Source organism: Pipra filicauda, unplaced genomic scaffold (genome assembly GCF_003945595.2).
Source record: "Pipra filicauda isolate LSUMZ 115617 unplaced genomic scaffold, ASM394559v2 scaffold16_size7369187_pilon, whole genome shotgun sequence".
Taxonomy (NCBI): domain Eukaryota; kingdom Metazoa; phylum Chordata; class Aves; order Passeriformes; family Pipridae; genus Pipra; species Pipra filicauda.
The window spans coordinates 4,616,476-4,643,793 of record NW_024104207.1 but is presented as its reverse complement, the minus strand read 5'-3'; the positions used below and the strand labels follow the sequence as shown (position 1 = coordinate 4,643,793).

Here is a 27,318-nt window from a genome sequence, read left to right as displayed (position 1 = left end):
AGAGATAAGTTAATCCAACTCTCTATAAAATTTATTTAAAAAAATAAATTACAAAACCCCCCAACTTTATTGACACAAATGCCTGACATAATTATTCCACTTCAATAGCCATGCATAGTTTAGGGCCCTGTGACTTAAGTTACTTTCATCTGGTACACATACATCACAATTGGATTCAATTTAACTAGCCACATATCCAATTGGATTTGATCCAATGAGCTGCATATTTCACCTACACTGAGAAAAAGCCAATAATAATTCAGTCTTTGGTGTTTTTCAGATTTGCAGTAGAGCTTGCTTAAACAAATAATTACCAAGGCTTCTAGCTTTAACAAAATGCTTATTTTAACTGTTCAGAAATGCAATTTTATGGATGTTAAGCAGGTCCTATAATCAGAAAACTCACGTCTAATGTTAAGATTTGTGATTGAAGATGGAACTAGAGCCTTTTTATTTGCAGTGACATCAACCTTTAATGTGTCTAGCCAGCTGTGCAATTCATTTCACAGAAACTGGTGGTATAATTGGCTCTTTTCATACTTCGCAGTTATATTATAGCATAGTGTAAAAAAATAATAAAATGGTTTTTGAATGGCACAAATTCAGTAATTTATATGAAAATAAATCTCTCACTATTTAACTTGTGGGGTGTCTTTTTTGGTTTGTTTTATTGTTAAGATTGGGGACAAAAGCTGTTCAAGCCACTCAAGCAGCAACACCCTATCCAGTAATACATCCAGCAACAGTGATGAAAAACACTTTGGTTCCGGAGATCTGATGGATCCTGAGCTACTTGGATTAACATACATAAAGGGGGCTTCTACTGACAGTGGAATTGATACAGCTCCCTGCATGCCGGCTCCTCTGCTGGCCCCTTTGCACCTTGCTGGCAGCAGGTCTGGAGTACACTGTCGTACTGAGCAGTGGACCGAGTCTTCTGAAACTCCTGGCCCAGATGACGATCCAGCTAAAATCTATGCTGTTCATAGCTATGCCTCTGCTATTTCAACCAGTCACACAGCTGAAGGCAGTATGGGAGACCTAAGCGAAATCTCCTCTCATTCCAGGTATGTGTTTCTTACAAATTAGGGATTAAGGATTATAGATTAACATAGAGATAACTATTTATCATTCTTTTTATTCTGTTTACCTTTCTTTGAAAGTGCACTTAACCGATTTTGATATTTTTGTTGTGTTCAAATGCCTATGTGATCAATTTTCAGGCAATTTTTGATGAGTCTGCCTGAAAAGCATAGCCAGACCACCTTCCAGCTCTGATGGAGGCTTTATATGTGACCTTGTGCACATTGCTTAGGTTTTTAAAGTTGGGAAACATCCCTGAGTAAAAGATAAGTTTGCACCTAGAACTCACTTCACATACTTTTGTTTTTTTTAGTACACTGCAACAAATTACCCTGGAGTTAATGCTGAGGGAAATCAGAAAAATTGCAATGGTCAATTTTTACATATAGTGAAACTGCATCGTGTACCATCCTCCCCAATTTACATTATTGTGATGTATGCTTTACGGTTTTGTTTGTTGAATTTAATTTCTGATTGTTTTTCAGCTCTTCTTTTTGCTACTAATGAAATGTGTGCATGGTACATCTGTTGTAAAGCAAGCTTTGAAAGTACACTTTTACAGCTGGTTGCCTTTGTCTCCCAGTTCCCATTTTATGGTGACTTTGAAGTTGAAGCTTTGGTCTATGTGTTAAGGTTTTTACTCTATAAAGGATGGAAGGAAATTGTTTGTTCTTCTTTCCCTCTGATTTTCCTGTTTTCAATGTCAATCAGTACAGGAAAATAACCAAATAACATCTTGTAACTTCATTTCTTTATACGCTTGACATGAATGAATTTGTCTTGTATAATTACTCTGAAGAAATTTATTCTTCAAGGAAGTGTTTAGTTTATTTTAAATAATTTTGAGAATCTTCACTAAAAGGTTTTTTTTAGTGTCTACTAGTGCTATTATTCATAATAAAAAAATAATAAAATAATTAAAATTATCCAGAGGACTGTTTTGTTGAGCTGAAATTTCCTTCTGTTAAATTTGTTGATAATTCAATATTAATGTGTCTGAGTGAAAGACACAGTTTAATCTGGCATGAACTGGCAAAATTAATGGGAAATAGAAAAGCGCATAAATTTTATAATTAGAGAGATATTTGGGTAATTCCCTATGTAGTTCTTGATGTACATGTGCTTGTACATATTTACTTTAAATTGCACACACAAATTAAATATATATCTCTTGAACGTACTCATTTTGATTCATATCAGTTTTCAGTGGCATTTCTGTAAGTTGAATTCTATGCATTATTTGTTCTAGAAACCCATCACAATTCTCTTCTCAAAGAGCTTTAATGTATATGCAGTTTGTATGTAGAAAATTACTGTGCCAATATTGCTTCCTTGATTTTAACCTTGAGAAAAACTTAACATCAAGAATTATTGCTGTATACCAGGTGAAGCGTTTATTTGTTGTTGTATTGCAGATTTAATTTCTGCTTTTGTGTGTTTTCTTCACTTTTTCAGTGGGTCACATCACTCAGGAAGCCCATCAACACATTGCTCTAAAAAGAGTGGCTCCCTAGATACCTCCAAAGTCTATATAGTGTCTCAGAATAGCAGTCAACAGATGTCTGGGTCGGTTTCAAAACCATACCACAGACAAGGAGCAGTCAGTAAATATGTCATTGGATGGAAAAAATCAGAAGGAAGTCCTACACCTGAAGAATCTGAAGTTTCTGAATGCCATGAGTAAGCACTCTGTTCTACTTTTTTGGGGGAAGAAGGGTAGTGAAAATAAAATTTAAAATAGGATAGAAAAAAAATTACAAATCCTGTTTTGCATTTTAATGTTTGGGGTTTTTTTCTGTATGTTTATGTATCAAAGGTACATCTAAAACCAGGAAATAAGTCAGTAACTGCATAGGATAGTGTGTTTTCTTCTGTTCTAACCAGCTGCATCTTTTTCCCATATGTCAAAGCAAAACTGACAGAAATTTCCAATAGTGTCTGTAGCTAAAAATATGTGGCTATGTCAGACACTCTGAGTTTCCATTTGGAATCTCTAGGAAGCAATTGGGAAGGTGCAATTTTATTATTGTCTTACACAGCTTTTCTTCAAATCTTCAGGAACCTTAATTGAAAAAAAGCTGTCTTTCTCATGCTTTTGTATTAAACCTTACTACTTGTTGCCTGTTACATCAGCTGATACAATTGATGGAGATGACTGTAAATTCATTGGTGATCTATAGTAGATAATTTTTTAAAAACTAGTGCCAGTTGGGGATATTTTAGTGGTCCTTTGGTATCTTCTTCTGACTTTGTTTTTAATGAAAGAGTATGAAAGGATGGTTAGGATCCCACAAGAAAAAGATTAAGTGGAGATACGACCCTCTCTTCATGAGATTATGAAAAGTGCAGACATCCATAAAACTGCATATTTGTCTAGCAAGTGACATTTAGGTAAAAATATTCCTATGTACAGGTTAACACTGGAATAACTCATGAGAAATTAGTTGTTCTTAGGTGAAAGAAAAAACTTGCACTCCAAGGAAAACATGCAGTATCTCAAATACAGAAAGATGCTACTTTTGCAGTGTTGCATCAGTAATAAGTAATGTTTGAGTCTGCTGTTTAACATTTGAATTCCTGTTAGCTTCAAAATCATCTTCTTGGATAGCGTCCTTGCTTCTTTTTTGTGCATACTATTTGGTGCTGTCTCTCAATAAACCATATTCAGGCCTATAAATCTTGATAAATTGACAAGATGACATGCAGTATCTGATTTTCAAATGTTTAATGTGGGATTATTCTTTGTTTAATGGGAGTGGGTTATTAGCATCTTATATCTCATATTTCATATTTGTGCATCTCTATGGGAAGAGTCATAATTAAAAATATATGCTAGAAAATATATACTATGAAATATGACCCTGAAGTTAAGCTCCTAAATTCCTAATTTTAAGAAGTAGAAGATGTTATAATCATCCTGTCCTGGTTATTTGTGTTTCTTGGTGTTATTGTACAAGTAATTTCATTTCCACCCCCCTCCCCCGTGTTTTAATTACTTCATTTGTAGTATTATTTAAACTTATAAAGTGGTAACATCAGTGATTCCCACAAGTTTTTGCATTTTGAAGTTGATGAACTCCTGAAACAATTTCTCTTTAGTCTGAATGACACCCTTAAAATAAAATTGGATAATGAATCATGGTATTTAGACTGAAACAATGGCAATTTAGACAATTATTTTCAAGAGCTAGTTCTATTCAAGAACTATTAATTGAATATGACAGCATTTCATATATCAGAAGATATTGTCAGATTTTTCCATGGCATACAGCATTGCCTCTCCTCGTTCTTTCTAGGAAAGCTCTCTATATATCACGGAGAGGAAATATCTCTCTGAGGATAATTATGTTGAAATAAAATAACATCTCTAATTAGCAATGATGAAAATCAGGTCAATTGCTGAATGTTGTGCCACTGTAGGATATAATTCACTGAGAATTACACTTTAACATAGCAAAGTCTGTTTCCTCTCTGCTGAAGACAGAGTCACTGATTATGCTGCACTTGACAGTAAGCGATGGCTTCCAATGTGTGTTCTCTGTGACTGGGAATCTCTAGTTCCTTCAATTACATTTTCAGAGTAAACCTGTTAAAATTCTGTCTCTCCTTTCTCACTGGAAGGAAGCCGAAGGATAATAACTCAGTTTGACGATCTATTGTTGACTGTAAATAGATTTTTATGTGCTGATGATTAAGGAAGACAGCTGTTTTATTTATCTAAAGAACTTTATGAAGTTGCTGATAATAAAATACACGTAGCACACTACACAGTTGATTACCAATACACTTCAAACATTGCCATCGATGACCATAGTAATTTTTGCAGATTGTGAAGCTGGATGCAATATCACACTATAAAATATTGATTTTCTGATTTGCCATGGAAGTAAAAGTTAAAAATTTTTGTGATGAACCTTTGGAAATGTTGACATAAATACAGCTTTTATGTTGATAGAGAAGTGTGGTGTATAAAAAAGAGAGGCAGGCTAGGAGAAACCAGGATTATGCTCTTTTGCATTGTTCTTTAGGATTCCTAAACTTAATTTTTCAGTGGTTTAAGAATTTCCTTTTGCATCCACAGTTTCATAAATGTAAAGTGATCAAAAAAATGTTCTAAATAGGCTGTACTGGGTCAGGAGATAATTCTAACCATTTTCACTTTGTGACAGAAAATGATTGCAGTCTTTCAAATCCAATTTCTTGCTAAAAACACCAATTGTCTCAACAGAGTATATGATGATATTGATGCTGTGTCTGCATTGAGTCCAGTCCAAACTTCTGTGAGGAATGCCGTTGTTGAAAGCCAACAAATCTTGTCCAAAGAAGATTTTCTGAAGTTGATGCTGCCAGACAGCCTCTCTATGGAGGAAGGGAGAAGAAAGGTTGGCTACTTTCTTTGTCTCTATCTATCTCAACCACAGTTACCTTAGAAATGGATTTCTGGTATTGCCAAGATTGCTATAGGGAAGGCAATAACATTTTGTACAAGCTAATTTTATTCCATGGGGATTCTATAAATATTGACCATAAGTTCCAAAGTATCATTTCCCATAATGATAGGAAATTTGTTTGATTATGTATGAAATACAGTATTTGTTGAAGTCAGTCTTTGCTTAGTTTGAGCAGAGACAAGTGCAGGTTGAGCAACTTAATTATAATTTGAAAGGTTAAGTGACATTTTCAATGTAGGATGCCTGAATTTATACACTTTGTGTGATATTAAGGCATATGAATAAAAGTAGCCCTCTTTCCCCTGCTTGTAATAGTCGGTACCAACAATTCCATCTGAAATCTGAACCACAATTTCATGTAGGTATCAGTGGCAACTTCTCAAAAGGCATAATTGTCAGTGCCAGTGGAGAGCTCATCTAATCTTTACTGTATGAAGTCAATCTAATATTTAATAGTTCTCAAAAAGTGCATAGAGAACTTAAAATTTGCTACTCCCCAAAGTGTAAATGGTTCTGAATTCTGTGCCTAATGTGGAATAAAGAACAAAGCAATTAAATTACTTGTGATAATTGTCACACTTCCATATTAACTCAATGCTCTCTTAACCCGTGGTGTTTATACAATATGCTGAATAGCATAATCATCATGTCTGAATAAAACTAACACATGGGAATCCTCTAAGTACAGAGTTGAATTTAAAATTCAGATTGTATATATTTCTAACATGTAGTATGTTAAGTGTGCATTATATGTGTTTGAATTTTCATAAGTAATGTGCTAGAGGTTTTTATCATTTATGATTGATACAATAATTGGAGTTTTGTGATGATTTCAAGAACTGCCAATGTTTCTAGAAACCTAAATAAGAATCAAAAAAGACTGAGGAGGTGTGACCATCCTTAGGTAAATTATTGCTATCCCCTTCACCTCTCAAGACAAGTAAACAGAAGTTTAGTAAGAGAGACCATGGGCCCTGACTTACAGGAGATCCTGGCCATAGGACTTGGCAGTATACAGTCTTTGGTTATGCCTTCACAGAGGGTAGTAATCTTGATATTGGTGAGCGAGTTACCTTTGACAGTGAAGTCAGAAAGGAATTTTCTGAATATGTGAGATTCTACACAACCAAGTCACATTTTTTGTTTGGTTTGGCTTTACCTTCTTCATAGATCAGGGAATAATGAGCCCTCTAGGTAATGTTTAATTTTTGTTGCACCCTGAAAGGAGACTGTAAAACTCCAACTATTAACATTCAACATGTTTCGATAACTGGTGAACAACTTTTATTGATAGAAGATGCAGTATAAGGTTAAGGAGACTTGAATAGCAGCCAAGAATTGCAGCAAGACACTTTCTGAGAATCATCTTGAGTGCAGGGGAGAGGGAGAGAGACCCTTCAGTTCAGAGGATGAAGGCTTTTAACCCTCTGCCCAATGTGGTCCCTAATTAAGCTCAGGGTCTTTTGATATTCCTTTAGCTACTGCTTATAGAAGAATACTGTATATCCATTCATTTAAGAATGCTGCATATGTCCTCTATCCATTCATTTAGGGATGCTGCTTATGTCTGTTGTGACCATGTTATGTGTGTGTTAAAATTTTTAATGACGTTTATTTCCATGACCCATATCTGTTTCAGGCAGATCTCTAGAACCAATGTAGTATTTTGATGCTTTCCTAGATTAGAATCTGAATGTCTCCCTCATTTTTCTCAGGGATGTAGTTAAGCATTCTAACAATTGAACATATTCTGTATTGTTATCAAGATAAATGCTTTCCTAAACTAGCACTATGAAATGTCTTTAAGTATTTTGTAAAGACTGTGTCTTGTTGCATGGACATGGGGGAATTGATTCAAAATAAAAGAGATTAGGTTTAGATTAGATATTAGGAGGAAGTTCTTTATTGTGAGGGTGCTGATGCACTGGAACAGGTTGTCCAGGGAAGTTGTGGATACCCCACTCCCTGGCAGTGTTCCAGGTCAAGTTGGAAGGAGCTCTGAGCAACCTTGTCTAGTGGAAGGTGTCCCTGCCCATGACAGGGGAGTTGGAACTAGATGATCTTTAAGGTCCCTTCCAACCCAAACCATTCTATGATTCTATGATTCTTTCTGTGTATTCCTTTTAGAACCATTCATCAGTAAGCAAGTTTTATCAGAAGTGCAACAATTGTAGATGTCTTTAATTCTGTACTATATTCACGCTTTTCAAATGCTATTCCTCTAAAGCAGTTGTTCTACATAGGGAATGTGCAACTCGTAATTAACTACAAAGAAAACTAGACATTTAATTGTTATATGCAGGACAAACCAGTTAAAATAATTAAAGTGTTAACTGACCTTTGTAGATGTAAAGAAAACTGGGCTTTCACTGCTGAAGAATGACTTATGAAGCAGAATGATCCAGTTATACACTACAGTAATATCTTATTTTTCTGTAGATATTTGGGTTGTGGTTTAGGTAGCCTTTTGAAATGCATAACCAGTTTTCACTGCACTCTGTTACCCTCTTTTCTTAAGCCTATTTTGTGATATCTGGAGAGATGCAGTGTCTCAAATCACTTTTATCATCCAATGAATTATGTGGCAGCATATATCAGTTCATAATATTTAACATTAAAGTGTAGTCATTTCAAATTAAAATCAAACAGTTCTATGTATAGTCTTGCATAGATGTTGAGTCAGAATCACCGAATATGTTGCCAGAGTTGGTAACTTTATATACATTTCTGTAAAACATCGCTGTGATAAGGCTATGGAGTTTTCATTTAGCATTTCAAAATTAATAAAACTGCACAATATCTGATTAATCACTGGTGATATGTTCCAAAATATTGAGGAAGTATGAAAATCCAATTCAGTAACTCTTTTGAGGCCCCAGTAGATCTGATAGGGTGAAACAAATCTCTGATCTTCTATATTAGTTCAAGAATTCCAGACTGCCTGCCCAGAAAAATACTCCCAAGAACTGATGATGGGATATGATCGTATGAATGATTTTAACCAGTAATATGTGTTCTTACTTTTATGTTTAGTTTTCATTTTATGGAAACCTTTCCCCCCGGAGGACACTTTATCGCACCCTGTCAGATGAAAGTATATGTAGTAATCGAAGAGGGTCTTCCTATGCTAGTTCTCGAAGTTCAGTGCTAGACCAGGCCTTGCCAAATGATATCTTGTTCAGCACTACTCCACCGTATCACAGCACATTGCCTCCCAGAATGGGCCTGACTCCTGGAATTGGAAATCTGAGAAGTAAGTAATTGTTGCTGTCATTGGTGAGTCTGCAATATTTATAATAAACAAATCACCAAGTATTAACTTAGATTTTGCTTTTAAGGTGAAATTAAGAAATGTCAAATCAGTGTTCCAGTTATCCTAGTAAAAGAATATTTCGTCAGCAGTACATGTCCATGCTTGCCTTTAGTGATTGATTCATATTTATCATGTTTGGAGGCAGCATTCACTTTACTTCCCAAAGAATTTTCATGAGACCAGTGATAGGCAACAAACATTTGTCTGAAGATACTTCTTGTCATTTTATTTTCAGTGGCAACCTAATTAAGCGAAACTGGCCTTTTTTATTTATTTACTTTAATAATGCATCACAGTTGACTGAAATTTAAAAAAAAATGTGGACTTTCAACTCCATAGTTAAGAAGCTGTGGGTGGGTTTCTTGAAAACATTAAGGACGTTTGTAGGTGCATGTCCAGATGACTTAAAAGAAGTAGTAATAAAAGGGGTTCTGTCATTCATCATGTCCTTATAGAACTAGCAGTCATTTGCTAACTTTCAGAAATGAGCTTTATATACGAAACTCTTGTCTACACTTGTCTAGTTATAGTGGCCTCAGCTATGAGACTGAGTTTTAGTGACTAACTACTGGTTAATTTTAAACTGGTATCTCAAATGAGTGCTAAATTCCTTCTTCAGATGGGAATGCATGCTTGGTGTACCTTTTGCCATTCTAAAAATACTCTTCTATCAGACAAACTCTTTACTACAAATTTAATCTGAAAAGATCCTATTATTTTACAGATAACGAATGGAGATCCATTTTGTTTAACTAGAGACGAATTCAGTAGATTTTGTAGTCTCTGAAGGAGCTATAGAGTATAGAGTTAGGCATCCTGATTGTATTTTGTTTTTTTCTTTTTCCTTTTTTTTTTTTGTTACTATGTTAGGCCTGTTTTTTTAGAGTCATTTCTTACAAAGGTTAATGTGCAATGGGATCAAACCTTCACCATGCTTTTCTTATGGAGATTGACACAAGGCAATTAACGGTGTACATTCAAGCTTTATACTGCTCCTCCAGCAGTGATATTTTAGTGGTTTGTGTATTAGTTCTGTCTTAGACACTTAGTTTTTCATTCTTGCTGCTTCTTAGATACAGAAAGATATATATACACATAGCTGGAAAAAAACCCCCACAAAATTGGTATCCTGTCAGTCATAAACTGATTGCTGATATCCAAGGCAGTTCATGCTGTTTTCATATGTAACCTCTATTTTCTGCTTCTGGTTCTGTATTTTAAAAATGCTTAGCAATACCAGCTATATAAGATCTTTTATGATGACTGTTTCAAGGAAGATTTAATTGGTTATCTGAAAAAAACCCACATCATGACTTGCCCATCTATGTTTCCAAAACATAGAATATATATAAGAATAAAAGAAACAAACTTTGGCTCTTGTTAAGAAGATTTTTTGTAATCAGTGTTTGCATTCTATATCAATGAGAGGTTTCTTTTGCATTTATAATTTTAGCATAAGGTTCTAGTATCAGATATCAGGAGTCTTAGCTGTCATAGTCATGTCTTTTGTATGCAATCTCAAAGCATTTGATATTCAATGTTTACAGAAATCAGTGGAAATAGCATGGATTTAGCTGAAGTTAATTTTAGAAAGGTATGTTCTTGCATGTTATTACTCAGCATGAAATACTGTGGCAGCACCAAATCTCATGAGAATCCTCTAGCAAGGAAAAGAGTATGATTAATAGGTAAGCAAGGCAGCACCAAAACCAAAGCATAATAAACAACCTGAGGTGTATCAGTATACTGGCAAATCAGAATTATCAGACAGAATGACCATGCAAATACAGAACCAGAAACTTCATCTGTGTGTGATGTTGACTGTAAAAAGATAATGAGAAAAGTGAAGCTACAGGATTTTTTTCATTATTCTTTTATCACTGGGTGAAGTGAAGTGAAAAAAAGAGTTAAAGTACACTGACAGATTCTGAAAGTTCTCAGATTATACACATCATAGGCAAAAGGCTGCCAGAAGTACAGTAGCTGTTTCTGCAGCTATGTTAGTAGGTGAATATCTGTCTTGAAAATGACTTACTAAACTTCAGTCCAAAACTAACCTCCTTAATAAGAAGCAGTATTAAAATGGAAGAGCATCACTGTGTATTGATGATGTACAACGTTAGCAATTTGGAAAACAGTTTTTCAGTAAGCAAATACGGGCTGTTGATTAATTCACATAAACAAAGGAGTATATGTGTGTGCTGTTAGAGGCTCTCGCATAGCGAATAGTTCATCATACTAGAACATAAGGCTATCTTCAATAAGAAAAGGAAGGAAAAAGTAGTTATTAGGAGCACATGTCCACAAGAAGGTCTACTAGCAGGCTGACATCTTTGGAGGTAGACTTTCAGCAACCCTTGGCAATACGGAAGAAGGGAAGGGTTCAGCAGACAGAAGCTGTTGTTTAAGAGGACTTAGAGTTATAATTACTGATTGCATGAAAGAAAAACATCCCACAGACAGTGGAGTTTATGTCTGCATATGATTTGATAGGTTCCTTCACCTGCAGCATCTTTTGAGATAATCTACTTGATAAACGACATGTCTAGTTTGAGCACAGTAAGCAGATAGTTTTTTCATAATCTACAGTCTCTGCATAAAGTAGCAGTTCCAACTGAAGCAGGATAATTGCCTTGGAAGTAGAAGAGGTTAAGTCAGGTGAATCTTTCTTTTTCTGTATAACTAGTTACTCTCTAAATACAGTCATATGTGGGACTGATAACCATCCATTTCAGGAGCTCTGTCAGAAACTGAACTGACCGCATAATTTTGGTGAAAATAAGGACTCTTTTGAAAATGCTTTATACTTTTATACATCAATAATAAAAATAAATAAAATTCCTAAGTAGAGGAAGTGACGTAACTGAAAGGACCAGAAACTACAGGATCAATTATTTTTGTGCCAAAAGGAGTAGAAGAAATAAAATAATCTTTAAAACTGAAAGATAACACTGAAAATGTTTCCTCGAAGGAAATAAGGGATAAATCTGTGTTGCCTCAAAGTCAGTCTTGTGTGCAGTGAGGATAGTGGCCTATGAGACCAGGCATATCTTCCTGGGCACGCAGAGCCCACTCTTGAGCATACCCACGCAGAGGTGGGTACGCTCAAGCATCACTTATCACCTTTGCCCAAATCAAAAAGGGAGACAACAGGTAACAGCTGCTGATGTGGCAGTCATAGAGGGAAAGAGTGGAGGCAACAATAAGGTAAGGGGAGCAGGAAAGAAATGCAAATACAGGAAGCTAGAAATAATTTATCTCACCCAGAGCATTCCTGAAATACAACCAATATTCTCTGAAATTCAAAGGCACCAAGACCTATATAATTAGAGGTATTTTTCTTATTCCCTTCCCTCTCCCCTCCCCATTGCAAAAGAACACAATTTATATCCTGAAAATGATTTATTCTGTGGTGGCTTACTCATGCCCGTTCAGTTATTCCACTTGAAATTTCAGCCATCAGCATGAGCACTTGCATTTCCAGAGCTATCAATATTCAAATCTCTACTCTGGCAGGCTTTCTGCAGTTGAGCGGCTCTGTCAGGGCTTATGCAGGACTGAATAGGATCCACCCTAAGGTGAACTGAGGTTCTCACAAAGACAATGCATAATGAAGGATGACTACTGGTGAATATATCACTCCTACACTTTAATTTGGAAAGCCAGCAGAATCGTGCTGGGAACAGGCTTATTCCTGACAGGTTTCACAATCAGCCTCTGTAGGCTGATCACACAAAAGCAAGGACTGTCCCTTAGGGCCTACCTGCTGGTCCAGAACCAAAAGCTGGCTTGCCAGCCTTTCAAATAAAGTATTCTGTCTATTTTCCACAACAGGGATGTATAAAACATTTGTACTTGAATAAATAAGGTTCTTATAATTTCTAAGTCATATACAAAAGTTCAGAGACTGCTCTGACTTTCAGCTTCCAGTGTATTTGCACCAAGGTAACCTTAGGTGAGAGTTTATGTATGTTTATAAGGAAAATAAAATCTCAGTACAGATATATGAGTAGAATATGTGTCTATATTGTATTTTCCATTTCATATAATGTCCACTTTTGCATACTGAAGAGTAGTATTGAGAAAGATATTTCTACAGAGTTTTTTCAAGCCACTTCCAAGTGTAATGTAACAATACTGCACCTTTCATATAAGTGTAGAACAAGATAAATTCCACAGTAAATAGGATTTGTACCTCTTCTGCAGGGACTCCTAATTTGTGACAGAGGATTCTAAGCCTCCTTCACTTTCCTTTTCTTGATATTCTATATTTTTTTTAAGCAAGATTTCTGCAAAGAATAGAGCATATCATATGCTCTATTCTTTGCTCTGTAACAGCCTACTCTTTTTTGATTTTGGGGTCAGAAATCTTTAATTCACATGAACACTGGTATCAGGGCAATGACAACATGCCATTTTCTTAAACTATAATGTTTCTTCCATTTGTATGCATGCATTTCTTCCTTCATTGTTTTTTGTTTGATCTTTTTCTGGGAAAAAATACTGCTCTTATGTATTATATTTTGAATAACTGGAATAACTAGATGGAAATCTCCTTCTGAAATATTTGAGGAAAAATTCCTATTTTGACCTTTTTTTAAATTGAAGTGAATACTTTTGAAGCAAAATTTCTTTCTTCCTGACAATATTATGGGATAAAAGTAGTATATTCCATTGCTAGCTTTATGGTTAGGACAAACTGTGATTATAAATATAATGGTTTTGGTTTATGTTCAGTTTTAAGAATATAAACCTTTGTATGCCTGTTCAGCAGTATTATTTTTAATGTGTTCATATTGATCAGAGTAAAGTTTGCTATGGACAATAGCAAAGGAAAGGAAAATATAAAACTATTTAATGTAATTATGAAAATTAGCATCTTCTCTACTAAAATGTATGTTTGCGGCACCTTTCTACTAGACTGCATAACTGAAAGCTGTGTTTGAACCAACTTTATAGTGTATACATTTAATTTAATATATGATCTGTGTACAGCATACAGTTTGTTACAGCTCCCTCTGAAATTCCACACAAGCCTTACATCCTCAGAGATACAGCTAAAAATATTAAACTAACAAGGTAGTATTTTCAATGTGAAAATGAGTATTAAAAGAAAGACAGGTTATGTTTTTAATTGGTTTTGGAACTAAAGTATTTTAAGTTTCAGAGTAAAACCTTGCATGTAAGTATCTTGTATGTTGTTTCACAAGCACCTTAAAAATATAACTTTGTGTATCTAGCAACTTTTCTGCTCAGTGCTCAGATTTAATATGCTATGCTTTAAGAATGGATGTTGCCTCCTCACATAGTGTTCACGTGAAAATGCAAAGAACACGTCATGTGCAAAGTGGCACAAAAAAAACTCCTTTAGAAACTCTTCCCATGTATTCCGCCAACATGTAGAAATTGTTCCACCCATACTAAGTATTGAACAGAAAAGACAGAAACAAGAGTAATGAAGATAAGCACTCTTTGCTTATACATTTTTTGCAGATCATTATAGTAGCTTCAAAATTAATTGTGCATAATTGTTACAGGAAGACTAATTATTGTGTTTATTGTTTAGATGAATTCTGGTTCTCAGATGGGTCCTTATCTGATAAAGCCAAATTCAATGATCCTGGCCTGATGCCCCTGCCAGACACTGCCACAGGGCTAGACTGGTCTCATCTGGTAGATGCTGCACGAGCGTTTGAAGGTAACAGGAACATTTGAATAAAAATCAATGTTCAGTACACAAACTTTAAAAAAAATATATATATTGTACAGCCACATTTTGAATTACAAAAACCCAGTGTTTGCCTCCATAGCCCTTTAGTTCTTTTGGCAGTATCACTTCTCAGTGTGGAAGGTTGTCACTGAAAATTTGGGGTATTTATGATACTTTCAATATCCGTTTCAGATTCAATTCATCCACATGGTTGCCCAAGTTCTTTCTGTAATCAACTGGAAAGATCAGGTTCTTTGAAGGAGAGATTCAAAGCATTTATGTTAGATGTTTGAAATGAAACCGGGAGTAACAGTTTCCTGTGTCTGTGGTGTCATGTTTATAAACTGGTATGTGTAGTCCAAATGATGTTGCAGTCCCTCTCAGTTTTCATAAGCCCTTGAAGACCAGCAAAAACGTACAGTTTATTTTCCAATAGCAGAACTTGAGGTGCAGGATATAGACCAGGTTTGCTTTATTTAAATTATAAAATCAGATTAGAAAAAAACTTTGTCCACCTCTGGAAGCTAAACCTTCACATAATGTATAAATACAGAAAGATGGAGTATATATATGAATATATACAGTGGAGTGTTTGTGTTTTGTTTTTTCTGAGGGGTGCTTTGGCTAAGTTGCTGTGCTGTCATAAAATTTCTGACATCTCTTAAATGGTGTTGCTTGCATTGGTGAATGTCCAGAAAGTCAAGGATATCTAATGAATAGGGATGATGTTACCACAGTCATCATTGTATAAGATACAGGTCTTAAGTTTATGTGAAGAATTGGCTGTCAAGTTAGTGATTTGGGTTTTTTAACTAAAAGCAACCATGGGAATCAGTTTTCTGCTACCTGGTTCCTTCCCAAAATATGAAGTGATTAAATTTCATTTTGACCAACAGCTCTTCAGAACTACTTACTATACTAATTTAAATGGGATTGTGAAAACCTGAACTAACAGTGATTATTAGGAATTTGAAGAACTATATTGTTTCCTAACCTGATTAACTGTATATGCATTCAATATTACTCCAACATGGCAGTGATAGCTGGCAGGAAATACTGTGATGCTGAGAATCTTGACAGCTGTTCCCATGCATTTCTATATTTGATTGCTCAGGGAACACCCTGCTATTTGTTATTGAAAGCTTAAGGTACTGCAAAAAAGATATGGATCAGTAAGTGACTAGTTCTGTAACTTTGTACTTGAAGAATATTTTTAAATGCTAATAAAATTTTTGAGTTCAACTGACTGAAAGATCATTCTATACCAGTTATGCTTTTGTATTTTTAGCTTCCTTTGAGAATGAATAGCTTTTCATTCTGTTTACTACTTAGTATTGTGATGAAAATAATTTCACTTTGGAAAGTGTTATGTGAGTGTAATTACATTTGAATTTGAGAGGGAGAAGTAGAACAACATAGCTACCCCACAGTGCTCTGTCCTAGGGAGGAAGGGTATTCACTTCTTGTGTTTTGTATATATTTGTAAAAACCTTGTATATATCTGTAGATAATGCTGAAGAACTGAAGGTCTGAGTTGTAAGACAGAAACTGTTTATCAGAGTTTTTTTGTATTATTGAAAGAATTTGAGTAGTAAATAATCATCTATTTTCCTCTGAAGGAATGTAATTCTTTTCTGTTTAGGATTCTGCAGTAGAGACATCTGTGTATATCTTAGATGACTTATACAATGTTTTGACTAAATTTATAGTGCTGCAATAGAAACTTTTGCAAAGAATGGAATTTTTAAACCTTTGTTCAGTTTTCTGTGTCCTATGTCTTACAATTTGGAAGTAATTTAAAAATAGATAACTGATAGGCATGTCATAAAAAAATGGAAGGGAATGTGTTGGATATGAATTAGCAGATGCAGTTTCCATATGTACTTTAATGTTATTGACTTAGGAGTTGCTTCAACTTTGTATTTAAAAATAGCTTGGAACTACTGTTCTGCATTCTATCAACATGAAAAAGAGCGTGGATGATTCTAAAGTTTATCCACTTCTGAATATAAAACTGCTTTGATCTTTTTATTAAACTGGATGGAAATTGGATCACATTTCATATAGGACCATCTCAAAAAAACACCAAAACAAACACACACCTCCCCCCCAACTTTGGATGGAAAGGATCACAAGATAGATAAGAATTTTTTAATACTGAATCAGAAGTTAACTCTAGAGTTGTTCTCTAGTTTGGCTTTGCGAACCTGATATTTTAAAGTTATGTTCTGTTCTAGAACCTAGATACTAAACTCAATTTTAGTTTTTTCTTTGTACAAGGTCTTTTGTTAATATCAGTTTATTAGAATTACCAATTTCATTCCAAGGTCAGGATTTTTCTCCTGTGATGTCTCCAGATTGTATGTTGACAATTTACACAATTTGATCAGTTCAATGTTCTTAATGTGGTCCTCACTATACTTCATCTGTCTGTCTTAAAAAGCAATTGTATCTCAATTATGTTAGCTCTAGCCTTTTTAGGTGCTTATAATGTTGGCATCAATTGGATTAAGAATTAAATATAGTAGCAAGATTTTTGCTATCATCATCTGTACTCAGAGTTTACTTCTGAGTGTTACAAGAGCAGCAGTCTCATTTTTAGCTTTCTTCTCTCCCCTCAAATGAGCAGTGGACAGGGTTGTTTATTAGTATTAGCTTTTATTCAGCTGAAGCCTTCGTCCTATGTAGAACAGTAGGTTTTAAACCCTAGTCTATGAAAGTGGGAGAAGCCATTACTTTTTTTTATTTTAAATTGAAACTATGATGATAACACTTTTCGCTTTGTGAAGATTTAATTTCGCTGCTTTTGCTTGGCAAGAACTTTTGTGGGAAGCTGAATACCTACTTCAAACTTTTCCTGAAAATCTTCTGTTATTCCTAAGACAGGTCTTCACAGTGTAATGGAGAGCTGTGCAGGCATTAACTCCAGAGGCTCCAGAAGCTGCAGTGAAAGGGTTTTTGCTTGAGCTGCCTCTGTTGAGGGTCAGTGTCGATAAGCTGTGTGTGGCATTGTTTTGTCTTCACACTGCCTTCCTTTGCAAGACACAGTTTTGACTCTGATATTTATCCAGATACGATATTTAACATGCATGCTAGAGTCAGCCCAGTCAGTAGTAAGGGGCATCCTTCCATTTCTGTCATACATGGATATGCTACTTCCAGTTACCTTCTCTTATTTTGTTGGGAGCTGCAGAGAGAGAGTAACCAGGTGGCAGCTGACATGATAGAAATACACTGTTGTAATGTTTTTGGATCCATCCCTGAAGCAAACAATAAAAAATCGATAGGACTGGATGTGACTGTAAAGCAAAAGAGGTAGGATTTTAGTGAGGGTAGTTGGGCTAAAAAAGGAGAGGTTATAAAAAAAAAAAGAAAGCAAGCATGGTCAACTGAGTAAAGATAAAGACATGGGGATTTATAGAACAAATTGGAAAGATCAATTTGAAAAAGGAGAACGAAGAAATCTCAGAAAAGACTAAGGGAAAGTAAGATAATTAATTTTTTAATTCTTTTTTTCTATTATCCTTCTAATAGATCTCCAAGTTAGGGAAAAGGGACTGGCTTTCAGCATGTGTATTATCTTGCTAATGGCTTTTTTTGGATCTTTTCACTGTTTTGGGGAGCAAAAGGAGAAGCCTTTTTGGATGTCCATACCTGATACTGAAATTATAGAAAAGAACTGACACAAATATAAATATTGAATACTATTAGGAATAAAACTTTGTACTATTTGTGCTACTTCAACCTGGGTTTATTATGCTTTAAAATGCTGTTTAGTGTTTGATAAATCATACTGTGGGTTTAAGAAAGTCCTTCTAATGTCTCTGATTTAGTTCATTAGAATCGGTGGTTTCAACTGTTTTCCAGGTGATTTTTATGAACGCCTACTAGTGCCAATCAGAATGCAGTGTTTCTTAATGCCAATTTATCTTTGCAAAAACATCTGTGCTACTATAATTAATGCTATTTTAATACTTTGATTTAAAATCTTCATAGCTTAATGCAAGAAATGCTACACATAACATAATGAGAAAGAAGTGAAGCATTCAGCATGACAGATAATTATTTTAATCAAAGTAGTGCATTAAAGTGCTAGAAAAAGAAAAAATGAAAATATTTAACATTTAGTCATTTCTAGTGCATGTAATTCTTTTTGCTTCAGTGCATATGTAAGTATATGTTTGTGGGTAGACTTTATCTTAACAATGAGAGAGTGGCTTCATGCACTTTACTCACTTTAACCTTTTCTGCTTTCCAGTACATCAAAATTGCCTATTTTTTTCTGGCCTCTGTTAGAGGTCTGCAACAATGGAAATTCAGATTCAAATTCTTAGTAGTTACAGCTGTATGACTCTGTTACTGTAAATTAAGATATGATTTTTTGTCTCATCATCATTGGTCTTGCTAAGTCAACTGTCGCTTAAACTTTTGATATCAAGACCAGTATATTTTTTGCAAATAGTTTTCTGTGTATGGGTTCTGTTTGGAGTTTGTCAGGGACATCCCACTTAAAAATAAGAACTCTGAGATTTACATGTATTTTCTTCTGTTAGTATGCACCTATCTCTTCAACTGAATACAAGGGGTCCCTGTAGGAAGCAGAACTTAGATCTACAGTACCATACCCATTGATTTTTCTTTATAAAAAGAGCTGGTTTTCGAGGTAACTTTGATTTCATTTTCATTAATAAAGGGTCAAGCCAATTCTGTTGAAAACAAATAAACCTAAAATCAATAGGAAGATTTTGCTCTTCAAAGAACAAGTTCAGTCTTCACCACAGTTCAGATTTAAATAGTAAATTGGTGAAGCTGTTTCTTAGCTTGACTACTCTATAAGATCTCCCTATAGGAGATCAGTGAGATTTTTATATAGTTACCGAAAATAAAAATGTGTCTTTAAAAGTACTTGAGAAGTATTCAAAGGCAAAATAGTTTTCTTGTCCAGGAACTAGTTGTTGTACTAATTATTACAGAGATTTATTGTCTTACTAACTTGTTCAGAGAATTATTTTGCCACTAACCTGGCTTTGGAAAATTAAAGAACTAATGTTTGAAGAGTAGCACAGGAATTTATGTAGTATGTTATGTAATTGGAGACTTTGGATTATTAGTGGCCATGTAGTGACTTTTTTCCTCACCTTGGGAATGTTAGAATATGGTTTCATATTTTATTAAGATATGAATATTGAAAAATATGTCTAAGTTATGCTAGAAAAACAGAAAAGGTGTAACAATTAATTTCCTACTCTTAATTATTAATAGTTTCTAAATTATGTGAAATTGAACTTCACTTGGGATCATACAAGGAAGGAGAAGTTAATCCACACATTATCCTTCATTGCAAGCATATTTTTGTTGTGTTTTGAAATAATACAAAAATATTTTAAAAGACTGTGTTTTAAAATGGCATAATGTGATTTCATTAACAGTTGCATGTACCTGGTTTTGCACCTACTTTTATCCATCAAAAAAAAGATGCTCTAAGATACTGTTGAGGAGATCAAACTGACAAAACACTTTCTCAGCTGACAAATAAACCAGACAAGTGGTCAGTTTCTTTAATTAAGCTTAGTCAGCAGAGGGAAAAAATGCAGATTATTTTTTTATATCGCAGTAGAATTTCCTCTGAGACACAATGTCACATTTTGTTGGCCATAGAAAAAATAGTAACAGCATAACATTTGTTGCTGGCTTTGTTTCTATTAAGTGGTAATGAACATGTGAATAGTATAAAAGTGAAATCAATAATTAGCTATGTACTTGCAACTGCTTGTTTATACTCTCTTGTTTCTGGCCTACATACTGTGTTTGACCTGGGAAATTAATTTTAGTTTATCCATGCTAAGTAAATCTATTTAACTTAGTAGGTGTCAAATCTGTAAATTATGTCATTGATTATGTGTTTAAAATTATATTCTTACCTTATTGTCAGGAGATATGGAAAAGACATTCATATTTGCTGAGATCTATCACTAATCAGAAACAAGGATAAAAGGAGGAGAAATGAACTGCAGTCTTTAAAATTGGACAAAATAAGACATGCAACTTTTCTTCATTGTATTAGAAAATGAATTGACAATCTCTGGTATTCCTTAAGACTGAAGGAATTTTTTTAAATCAATAAAGAGATTTTTAGTGATTTCCTATGTTTGATTGGTAAAACTTTTAAACTAAAATGTCCTTTCTAGTTGAAAAGATCTGACCTGTGTTTGTGTCCTTAGAGTTTGAAGGATTGTCCTCTTACGTATCATGCCAAGTTGTCATGCTGTGTTGCAACACTGGGTATTACTATTAGAGACATGGGGTGTGACACCTTTTGCTTTACTGTGATGTTGGTATTGTGTAAAAATGGCCTGGCGAGGCTGAGAATGAGCACCAGCATGAACTGCACTGGGAACATCCCACTGTGTGCGCTGTACACAAGGGCCACAGCTGCTCCAGTGGAGGTGGACTGTCTTGTTTATAGGAACGTTCTAAATCTTATTCCAGGTTTTGACTCAGATGAAGAATTTGGGCCGTTCTGTCATCACACGCCGTTTCTAGGTGATGGTCTGAGATTGATGACTTTTGCCTTCTGTAAACTTTCTTTAATATTTCCTATGTTTTGCACGTTTGCATGACAATGCAAGCTTTGGGCCTTGTGGGGTGGTAGAGCAAGGGGAGAAAGGGCAAGGCAGGCATGTTGTCACCAGAATTCATACAAGCCTACAGACATGGATTTTGTTTGGCAGAAATAAGTTAAATCAATCTCCACAGAATATGGATTTTGTTTTTTTAAAGAAGAGAAATTAAATCCTAATGAATGCATCATTTACTCCTGTTCTGTGCAATGATGATCTGCATGGCGTACTTCTATTATGTGGTGACTGATATATTTTGGCAACCACACTGTATATCCATAGGTAATTACATCTGTGCTTGTTAGATTATGTTCTACTCAAATTCAATGCAGATAATAGCTTGCCTTAGTAATGTATGTTCTAAAAACTCAATTGATAAAAATAGTGTAAATTTATTGTTTTTCAAGTATGCAGATTGCCCTTAGGTTCTGCAAATGCTTGAGAAAGTAAAGCAGTACAAAATAAACATTGCAGATTTCTGAGGAATCTGAGAGCTTTAAGTCCATGGAAAAATGCAGACCTGTTTGCTGAATTATTATTGTCATCCGTTGTGGCCCTGAATTCTGAAATGGTTTTCTACAGAGTTCATTAAGACCAATTTACTGTTCATATCAGCATTAAATGGTCCAGACAAAACTGTCATACTGCTGATTGATAGACATAAAAAATTGATTTGGGGTTGCCTTTGGATGCAGACGTGGGGAAGCCAACTGGTTGGAACATACATCTGCTGATTATCTTCAAAGCTGAGATGTAGAAACCTACAACCATTTCACTAACTGAACTGGGATAATGGCAGAAATATAGCTCTTTAATTTGTCCAGTTTTAGATGTATCCTTATGTTGCTTTTTACAGATCAGGGAGTAGCATCTTTTTGCACCTTAAATGATATGCAGCAAGCACAGGGCTTGGAAGGAACACAGGAGTTACCTTTGGATGAGAGTCCCCCAGATGGAAAAGATTTCCTTGAGGCTGCTGGGTATGTCAGAGTTAAAGCATATTTCTTACAAAAGTATTTTAAGGAAAGATTTTGTCTTTATGTTCCGAGTCAGATTTTCTGTATGCACGTTTCACGGCTGTTTGATGGCAGACCTGTTACCTTGACTGATCAAATTGTCTCTGATTTTGAAAAATGTTGTTTTTTGGAATCAATTCTGAGCTGTTCTGTCTAGAAAATTTGTAGTATAGTCTAATAAAGCTCTCTCACTGTAATAGACCTCTAATGCAGAGCACAGTTAGATCCAGAGTTTCAGATAATCAAATTTTTCACTGTATTCCTACTTACAAGAATAATTTATGTTACTCTTATTTTAGATTTCATTTGATTAGAACCAATAACAGGAGCTCAACTCTGTAGTATGCCACAACTTTATCTGCAGCAAATGTCTCAGATCTTGAAACAGGTGTTCCTACCTATCTTTGCAACTATTTGCTACTTGTAAACCCATAATTTTTCGTTTATACAAAGGTAAATTAATAAGAGAACGTGTAACTGAGGACTGCAGGAAAATTGTAGGCCAAACTACCCAATTCTTCAAATTCTTTGCAGTATTCTGGGAGAAATTATTCTTCCCCCCCCATCTTTCCTGCTTTGAGGAGTATACTTGTTAAAAGCTCAAATTCAGCAGTATAATCTGCCCAGTAGCACGCTTTAAAAGAAAAACACATCTTTGATTAGTTTTGCTCTTCAGTTGCAGGAGTAGAAGAATGGGAAATGGAGGGAGAAGTCTTCTTGCTTGTTAGATTATTACATTTTAATTTGAACCAATTTTACACAAATTAGCTTGCCTACACGGTAAAGCGCATTTATTGTAATGACTTCCAAGTCCATATCTTTCCCCAGTCTAATGATCAGTAAGGACTGGAAAAGACTGTTAAAGATGTTCCCCTTTTAGGATCAGCAAATCTGTTGGATTTGTGCAGTTGCATGAAGCAGCTGATTCAACTTTGCATGCAAAGCTTTTCTCTTCACCATCTCTCTTTTAGACACAATTATTCACGTGATGGCTAATTGCATCTATAATGTAAATGAAACTATCTCCCGCAGTGCTTATTGTCATTCAGAAAGCAGAAGCTATTCTCAGCATTTTCCTTCAGTCATACATTTGATCAACCTGTGGCAATATTTTATATGTTTTGACCTTTAAACAAAATATTTGTCTCCATAAAGCCATAGGTTTATCCTTTACTGAAATGACACTACTGCACACCAGACAAAAGAACTCTTAACAGCTCTTTTGGTTTGCAGTAATTGCTGCTGCAGTTTGCTTCAGATTAGTACAGTCCTTATCAGAAAGCAGCTTGTTAACTAATGTCCCTGCACATCATTTAGCAGTGAGTGTAACTTGAATTGTCAGGGTATGTGCATATAAGTCCTAAAACATTCTTTCTTAAAATCATTGTAACTTCTGCCTGATTTGCATAAGAGGCAGTGTCATATTTCAGATATTGCAGGATTGGATTTATGTTTTTGTAATAGTCTTTTGCTCATTTTGTAATAGTCTGCACTAGTAATTGATGCTGGTTTTGTCTCTGTTTTTATAACTGATTGGTTTAATTTGCTGTTACTAAAAGTTTTACTCTGCAAAAGCTGAGAAGAAAATATTTTTAACTAACTCAGAGTGAAGGTAGTGGTTTACTTTACAGGGAACATGCTCCGAGTACTCTGACTGGAAAAGTAAACCAGCTAGAAGTCATCCTCCGGCAACTACAAACCGACCTGAGAAAGGTAAGAGACCGTTAGCAATATAACTACTCTCCAGTCTTAATAGTTTTATTTTTACACACGGTTCATCAAGGGCTTGAAATAAGTACATCAGTTAAATTACATAATGCAGTTGCTGAATGGTCAAAGAGAACACTGAGATGCAGAAGGTCCTGTGGGAATGGTTATGCAAACAAACTGGCAAAACTAACTAGTTTATGGGTCTTTACTCCAGAATAAATGTTCTACATTTAGGCATACCCCAGAAAGAGTGAGGCATTTTATGTTCATTTATAGTACTTTGGATTAAACAAAGGATAGGGATATGGTTAGCACTCCAGATTTGTCGTCCTTGTTGCCTTCTTGGTCACGTAGCAGTGACTTGCTGTGTGCCTCAATTTGCTGTCTAATTTCTGAGCTGGACACAGTGCCAGGACTGATAGAAATGAGACTGCTTTGGTGAGAAAATAATCATGTAAGGGAAAATTTTGAAATTAGATTTTTTTTTTTTCCTTAACATGTGCTTGAAATCAATTCCTTACAACTTGGGCTGTCACATGTCATTTATTATAGCTAAAACCTTCTTATGCTTTTAGTGCTTGATTTTTATTTTTTTTTTTGTTAAATGGAGTAAACTCCTCTAATTTTTTTACTAAGGTAACATCTAGTTTTCTTTTTAGCTTGAAGTATTTTCTTAAAGTGAAAGAGGTAGTTGGAGCATATTTGGGGAATTAATTTGCAGTTAGTAGTTGTCTTAATGGATTAGGGAGCTCAACAAAATATGTCTGTATGACTTGTGTAGAAATATTAACAACAAAAATAAATGCTGTCATCACAACTACTCACTTTACTCAACTTGTATCTTTCTTAACCAGGAAAAACAGGACAAGGCAGTTCTCCAAGCAGAGGTACAGCACCTGAGACAAGATAACATGAGACTTCAGGAGGAGTCTCAAACAGCAGCTGCTCAACTGAGGAAATTTACAGAATGGTTTTTCAATACGATAGACAAAAAATCCTAATCGGCGAGCCCCTGGAAAATACTTATTTGAACAATGTAACAGCTGTATTTTTTGAATTAGCGGGGTAATAATTTCACTGTGTTCACAATCCATTTTAGGTGTTTCTGCTACATTCTCTATCCAGCTTTATTCGTTTGAAAAGGAGAGAGAACTGTGGTAATCTGTCTTTAAATCCGTATGAAGAAAGCAGAGAATAGCAGATATTTGTTTGTGTGCAGATGAATGTAAAAAATCCTTAGTGTCATTTTAGACATTTTTAGAAGTTGCTCTGACTGGGGCTTGCCTGAAGAGGAATATTTAGGGTTTTAGTTCCTGCATTTCAGGTGCGCTGGTGAAGATGTTAAAGCAATTTACATTAGCTTGGGCTTCAGTATTGTAAGATAAAAAGAATAACCAGACATATACTTTAATGTTTAAAAGGTGCTCTATTTTTTTGTATGTACAGTAGTTTTATTTCCACAGTCCACATTGTCATAGCAATAAGAATGGAGGTATAGTGAATAGTCACAGAGCTGTGTTTATAAAATGTTAGCACTGATGTGTTTAACACTAGTTTGGATGCAGATACATTAGAGATTATTTATTTGCAGGAACAAATGGTGCCTGAATATAAACAGTGTTCTGATTTTCTAAAAATACACATGCCTTGTAAATGGCTCACTGGGGTTAGCCCTCTCCCAACTTCAGTTACTTTTTTATAGTTGATGTTCAGCTAAACAGTTACACTGCTTAACTATTGAAATCATGTATGGTGTGAGCCAGCCAATCAATTGTACAATGCCAAATTTGTTTATCTTTGTACAGAAGCTTTGATCAAGTGTCTTGTATTTAACACCTTTATTTAAGCTTATTTAACCTTAAATTGTTGTTTTTATAAAGTTTGTTTTATCTGCACTATGGTGAGGTCAGTTGGTTGCAAGTTGTAATATTTTTAGCTTGCCAAGACTGTACTGAGGAGTTCTAGAAAATTCTAACAATTGGATGCTGCTAGTACACAATTGATTTGTTTGTATGCTTTAACATTTTTAACTGTTTAATTTGAAATGAACATACATCCTGCTTTTTTAATAAATGTTAAAAATCTAAACCTGAATTATTTTATCTTGTATTATCTGTAATCACTGTTACCAGTAATAGCTCAGGTTTCTGTTCAGCCCACTCTCTAGGCTCATCATCCAGAGACAGTCCAACCGCCCAGAGCTCTCATGATCCCTTGTTACCAATGAGGGACTGTCAGCGTTATTGCACTTAACTTCTTTGGTGTGTCCTGTCCTGGAACTGAGGAGGTAGCTTCACCAATCAATGAACAAAAGCTGTTTTCGCTGTTCATAGGCATTGATTTTCAAAAGGGGGTCTAGTTTTCTCATAATACCTTATATTAGCTGTAGCAGGAAATAGCTCGCCATTTTCTTGTGCCAGCAACTGAGATCTGAGGATTGCAGTGTAAGCGTATGTGAGATGCATTGTGTACAATACTGAGCTTAACGTTTACATCACAAAAGGACACTTTTACAAATTGAAATGAAGGTAATAAGCACATTTGACTTGTCCTGAGAGAAAAAATAAAATATCCCAGTTGTATCCCAGTTTCCTTTCAGCCACTGATTGCATTCAGGCAAACCTATAGAAAATTGTTGAATAATTAAAAAATTTATTCAACTCATGCAAGTAAAATTCTGTGTCCACTGTTAGTGCATATTGGCTGAGAAATGTTTTGTAAGTTGAACAAATGTCTGCCACTGCTGTAACAATTGTTCTTAGAGACTCCTTTTAGAAAAAGTTATACATGGGCAGATAATCAAGGCTTTGGTATCCTTACATTGAAATTAAAAAGACCATTTTGTCTTTGATATGTAAAAGTCAGAGGTTTTGATGAAAAATACAAACAGTATCCACTAAGCTGCATTAACAGAGTAATTAAACATGGCAGTCATGGGTTACACTAGCTTCCGATTTAAGCACCTTACAGAAGTCATTAGCAAACCCATCTGGCTGGAGACCTTGCCAAATAACTGTGTTGAACAACTTGGGCAATTTGTCTGTGAACATGTTTCTTTGGGGATTGGTCTGTCCCCTTTGAAAAGCTGTGCTATCTGAAATGAACTCGAGGATAAGCTTGTTCTGAAGGGCCACTATTAGGTTTGTATAAGAGTTTATAGTCTAATATTCATTTTAGTTCTTTATCTCACAGTTGTTGAAAAACAGCATTTATAACTATGTGCAGAAAAAGGACTTTCAGTAGTTAGCTTTGCTGTTTTTCTCATCCAACTGAAAATGCTTGATTTCCAAAAGTGACAGAAAATTTTGCCTGCAAATCTCCTATTTCTTTTGCTGACAAAAGCACTATTGTGTCAGTAGCACATGGTTCTTCCTTAATTAACCCTCATCATGGGGAAAAGTTTTTAGTCTGGCTG

The 27,318-nt window shown here is 35.0% G+C and overlaps 1 protein-coding gene across 4 annotated transcripts in view; it reads left to right on the top strand.

Moving 5' to 3' along the window:
• The window catches only part of SIPA1L2 (signal induced proliferation associated 1 like 2), a 105,860-nt gene extending 79,863 nt beyond the window's left edge, over positions 1-25,997 (top strand). The window contains exons 14-22 of one of the 4 annotated variants that reach the window (XM_027721363.2): positions 679-1,067; positions 2,539-2,763; positions 5,312-5,465; positions 8,568-8,787; positions 14,414-14,545; positions 21,047-21,100; positions 22,034-22,157; positions 23,825-23,906; positions 24,758-25,997. In XM_027721363.2, the coding sequence (XP_027577164.1) occupies positions 679-1,067; positions 2,539-2,763; positions 5,312-5,465; positions 8,568-8,787; positions 14,414-14,545; positions 21,047-21,100; positions 22,034-22,157; positions 23,825-23,906; positions 24,758-24,904 (1,527 nt within the window). In that variant the 3' untranslated portion in view covers positions 24,905-25,997. The remainder of the gene's footprint in view (positions 1-678; positions 1,068-2,538; positions 2,764-5,311; positions 5,466-8,567; positions 8,788-14,413; positions 14,546-21,046; positions 21,101-22,033; positions 22,158-23,824; positions 23,907-24,757) is intronic. The other 3 variants (XM_039379508.1, XM_027721364.2, XM_027721365.2) reach the window with 3 other exon arrangements.
• The last annotated feature ends 1,321 nt before the right edge of the window (positions 25,998-27,318 follow it).